The sequence below is a fragment of the Perognathus longimembris genome, chromosome 17, assembly GCF_023159225.1.
Source record: "Perognathus longimembris pacificus isolate PPM17 chromosome 17, ASM2315922v1, whole genome shotgun sequence".
Taxonomy (NCBI): Eukaryota; Metazoa; Chordata; class Mammalia; order Rodentia; family Heteromyidae; genus Perognathus; species Perognathus longimembris.
In genome coordinates this window covers 10,996,416-11,001,355 of record NC_063177.1, presented here as the reverse complement: position 1 = coordinate 11,001,355, position 4,940 = coordinate 10,996,416, and the positions used below count along the sequence as shown (strand labels likewise).

At 43.9% G+C, this 4,940-nt stretch overlaps 1 protein-coding gene across 1 annotated transcript; it reads right to left on the bottom strand.

Moving 5' to 3' along the window:
• On the bottom strand, window positions 1-3,598 carry Gpr151 (G protein-coupled receptor 151). Its single transcript, XM_048366043.1, is given in 7 exon segments — window positions 1-120; window positions 2,138-2,283; window positions 2,627-2,673; window positions 2,675-3,010; window positions 3,012-3,147; window positions 3,150-3,349; window positions 3,351-3,598. Coding segments are annotated over 7 exon segments (1,233 nt in total).
• Between the last annotated feature and the right edge of the window lie 1,342 nt (window positions 3,599-4,940).

The following is a 4,940-nucleotide window of genomic DNA, read 5'->3' as shown; positions in this document are numbered from 1 at the left end:
TCAGTGTCCGCGGAACAAATTCTTCCTGGCTGGGCCGGTGTCCGCCTGCTCCGGGTCTGACTGGTGCAGCGCGGTGCTGGGACTCACATCTTGGGAGACAGCTAGGGTGCTCTGTGGCGACTTCACAGAAATCCCCCATAACTGTTGTTTTTCTTTGCAATGAGGCAGTCATTTTCTCGTTTAAATTATATATGTAGGCACAAAAAACTGATTTTTTTGTTTATCACTATTACCGTTGTGGTTTTTGTTTTTATTTATTTTTGTCAGTTTGGGGGCTTGAGCTCGGGGCTTAGGCGCTGTCCCTGAGTTTTTTGGTTCAAGGCTTGTGCTGTACGTTGAAACAGCTCCGCTTCCAGGTTTGAGTCTTTTTTTTTTTTTTTTATCTAAATTGTCAAGGTGATGTAGAGAGGGGTTACAGTTACATACGTAAGGCATTGAGTACATTTCTTGTCATATTTGTTAGCCCCCTCCTTAGTTTTTCTCCCACCTTCTCTCCTTCCCCATTCACCTCACCCTCCCCTCCTACCTCTCCAGGTTTGAGTCTTAATTGGAGATCAGAATCTCTCAGGAACTTTTTCTGCCTCTGCTGGCTTCAAAGCATGATCCTCAGATCTCAGCCTCCTGAGTAACTATGATTACAGGTGTAAGCTACAGGTGCCTGCCTATGTGATTTTTTTTCTTTTTTCTTTTTTCTTTCTTCTTTTTTTTTTTCTTTTTTGGTTTATTTTTTTTTCAGGGCCTGGACACAGTGTCTGAGTTTTTGTGCTCAAGGCTAGCTAGCATTCTATAACTTTAGCCACAGGTACACTTCCAACTTTTTTGCTGGTTAACTGGAGAGTCTAAAACCTATTTTGGGTAATAATGTGGAAGATTGAGTGATTAAAGATTACCAAATGATGTAACAACTTATCTAGAAAAGGTTTAACTGAAATATTCCAGTTTCATAAGAGTCTCATGGACTGTCCTGCTTGGGGCTGCTTTAAAACTACAAATCTCAGAGCTCAGCCTCCTGAGTAGCTAGGATTACATGCGAAGGCTGCCACTGGTACCCACAGCAGGTACCTTTCTTTAAAAAGGGGGAGAGTAATTTAACTTTCATTGCTATAAATGGAAGATTATTTAGCAAGGAATATCTTACCTCATTTTGGTATAGCTCCTTTTTAGGATTCTCTCCAATAATGACAACTCCCAATGGAAGAGGCACCAGTGCAATAGCGTAGCAGTGTGTGTACTAACACATACCAGTATTGGGCCTTGAACTGAGGACCTCACACTCTTGGCCTTATTTTCTTGATTAAGGCCTGAGCTATATAGCACTTGCATATAGTGTGGCATTTTATTCATATATAACATTTCAGTTTTTTGGTGATTTCTTGGTCTTAATTCCCTACTCTTACTTTCAAATGTTCTTGTTTCCATCATTTTGTCCCACCCACTCTATCTCTGAGAGGGAGGAGAGTCAAAATACAAAAACTATTGCTAAGAAACTGATGGGGTGAGTTTGTTCTTGATGGGAAGGACCTGAACACGCATGCCTTTGTGTACAGTTGAGAAGGAAGCATCAGGATGGGAGAGAGAGGTTAGAAACAGGAGCAAAGGATGAGAGGAGGAACCTGAACCAGCATGCCCTCCAGGACAGGTGATTCTGCCTACCTGTAATGAGAGGGGAAAAAAAGGAAGTCCCTGCCTGTCATGGCTGCTGAAGAGAAAAGAAAGCAAAAACAGTTGGATTCATCTTCCATCCCACAACAGAAAGGGACCACCACCAGATCAAACCCTGACCTCCAGGCCCTCTGCTCTCTGCTCTCACCCTCGATTTTCATTTTCTACTAGCCAAATTCTGTCTTTATGATTATTCTTTCCATACTTTTACAAAAACACTTGGTACTCTTCATTACTTAGAAGCCTTGCCATATTTTCAAAGTTTGACAAAGTTTAAATTCACTGTTACAGATACAGTTGATAGCATTTAGCAACAAAGATTACACTTCCATCCTTTATATTTAAGTCTTGTCCATCAGATATAACTATAGTTTGAAATTAGTTCAGAATTTGAATAGGGTGGTGGTCCTATATAGAATGCTATAAAGTTTGATCAAGAAATTTTTATGAACTTCTATCAAGTAACAGAATTTACTTTAACTCTGCCACATTTTTCATGTTTCCAGGGGGAAAGGTCTTTTTCTTGCATAGAAAGGATGATGTCCTTCTCATGCCCAAACTGCTCTACATCAGGGAGGGTAGGAATGTCAGCCAGCCATCTCATGTTTCCCTTTGCCTGAGCTGGGCAAGCTGGGTTTCTTTTCTGGGGTGGTTACTGTGAACTCTGAAGAACTTTCATGTTATTGGCTGGTGTTGCATGAGACTCTGAGGCAGCTGGAGGCTTTTTTTTTTTTTTTGCCAGTCCTGGGGCTTGGACTCAGGGCCTGAGCACTGTCCCTGGCTTCTTTTTGCTCAAGGCTAGCACTCTACCACTTGAGCCACAGCGCCACTTCTGGCTTTTTCTATATATGTGGTGCTGAGGAATCGAACCCAGGGCTTCATGTATGCAAGGCAAGCACTTTACCACTAGGCCATATTTCCAGCCCCAGCTGGAGGCTTTTTTTGCTCATCCATTTTCACTCACCTCCCAAGTCTTCCTTGAACTCTCCGTATATCAGCAGAAAAATGATGATTTCCTGAAGAGATGGAAAACATCAGTACTTGAGCCAGGTTTATGCAAACTTGTGATATTGTTGGGGCTTTAGCCTCCTGATGCCACACCCACAGTGGGCTATCCATTTCAGGAGCTACAGAAGAGCAGAGATGATTTCAATGCTCAGCCAGCAGCACTGTGAGTTGCTTTGGATACATCTTGTTCCTAAGGTTTTGAGTTTTAGTTTTACATTTTTTACATTAGCCATAAACTCTCCAGAAATAAAAGTTGGCTAGAAGTAACAGGAGGTAAAATTCTAGGAGAGAACAGAGGTTGCCAAACATTGAAATAAACTCTTCAGATACAGATGGCACAGAGGCCCATTTCTACACCTGTGTGGTACCTGGTGGAGCTAAAGAACCCTGCTGGCAGAAGTAGCAGGCTGGCCATGGCCCGGACGGCCCCCAGCACTGATCAGATGGAGCAGTTGTGGATATTTACTTGTTTGGCTGTTCACTTACATTCATGAAGCACACTTTGGCAATGGCAACAGTTTTTAGTCTCTTCACTGCCATGCACATGTGCATGAACTCGTCAGAAGACTTGTAGACAAACCAGCCAAGATCCCAAATACCTCTGGAGTATGCCATCATGTGAACAAGTGCAGAAGACAGCAGGAGGGAGAGATCAGCCAGGCTGAGATTCAGAATCAGGGTGGATCAGAGATGGCTTTCCTTTCCAAGCACTGTGAAGGAGGATGCCAATCACACATAGGTTCCCTGTGAAGTCCACCAGGCAGACAGCCACCAAGACCACAGGGATGATGGTTTTCCAGGCCTTGGAGTCCAAGGGAAAGCCCTCTCCAGCAAAGCGGAGGTGCTTCAAAGATGAGTTTGCTATACGGAGGCTGGAGTCGTCAAAGGCAGCTGTCCACAGCACCTTTTCCATCCAGCTCTGCTGCATGGACATTAGCTTCTTACTTAAGTTAGTCTTTCTGCCTTGGCTTTTTTTTTTGGTACAAGATACAAAAGAAAGATAACCTCTGATGCCAGTGTCAAATGACATCTGCACACTCCCTTTGTTTCCTGAGAGCAGAATGTCAAAGAAGGTTGACTGCTAAACTATTTTCTGCTGCATGCCATATACCTGTGACTACTGAGTGACAGTCTGTGGGGTGCATGGTTACTGCTCATAAGAAAGTTTCATACCAAAGTACCAGCCCTCTAGAATGGTGAAAACATACCCATAGATGAGAAATGAGAATTCATGTGTAAGTGGGATGTTACCGAAGTTCAGGAAGCAGTCAATAGAGCCAATTGCAATTATTTTCCACCAGCTATTTCTATAGCCTTGCCTAGTTGTCTGTAATTCAGTAAGTCTGTCAAAATCTGAGAAAAACTATTCTTCTAACAGGATATGACTTAACTAAAATAGCTTCTTAAGATGGCAGCTACTCTGAAATTAGTGGTGCTTATGTAAAGCAACCACTTTGACAGAAAAGATGTTAACTCCTACAATACCTCTAAAGCTTCTTCCAAAAAGTTATTTTGGCTAGACACAAGCAAAGAGCAGATGCCTGCTCTCAGAATGCTGATTGGTAGCTTCAAGCAGAGGGCCCTGTTAGCACCAAAGGAACAAGGTGAGGTGGGAAGGTGGACCAGGGGAACGAGAAGTGAGATCTAGAGCATAAAAGGTTTGAGGCACCTATCTGGTTTCTCTGGGTTGGAAATGGGGTTTTCCTGTTTCCAATCCCTGCTTGGCTTTGTCACTTGGCACATGCCTTCGCCTGGTCTTTTGCTGGTTAATTGGTCTTGCAGACCTTTTCCTGAGTTAGCTTTACACTGTGATTCTCCAATTCTCAGCCTCTGAGCATTTAGAAATACAGGTGTGAAACACAGGAGGCCAGCTGGTGCACTGTTCTTCGGCAAATGTTTATTGATCATCCACTTTCTGTGAAGCATTGTGCTGGACCCCAGCCAGACAGAGGGTGAAGAGTCTCTTCTGGAGGAGCTGTGCTCCAGTAGGAGTCATTTCAGTGACCAGTGAATGGGCCCCGGCGGAGTCCTGACTGCTGTGGGTGACTGGAGGAGAGGGCAACTGACTCACACCCAGAGTCGGGTTGGAGGTCTGTCAAAGCCTTCCTAGAAGAAATGATATTGGAAAGGATATTTTCTTTCTATTGGAACTTTAAGTACACTGGATCCCACCAGGCAACGTGGTTTGTGCGAGGCTGTGTGAGGAATGGGCTTGGGCTAAGAGAAGGGAGGTGAGCTGGTTAAGCGCACTGCGGCCCACAGGTCACCAC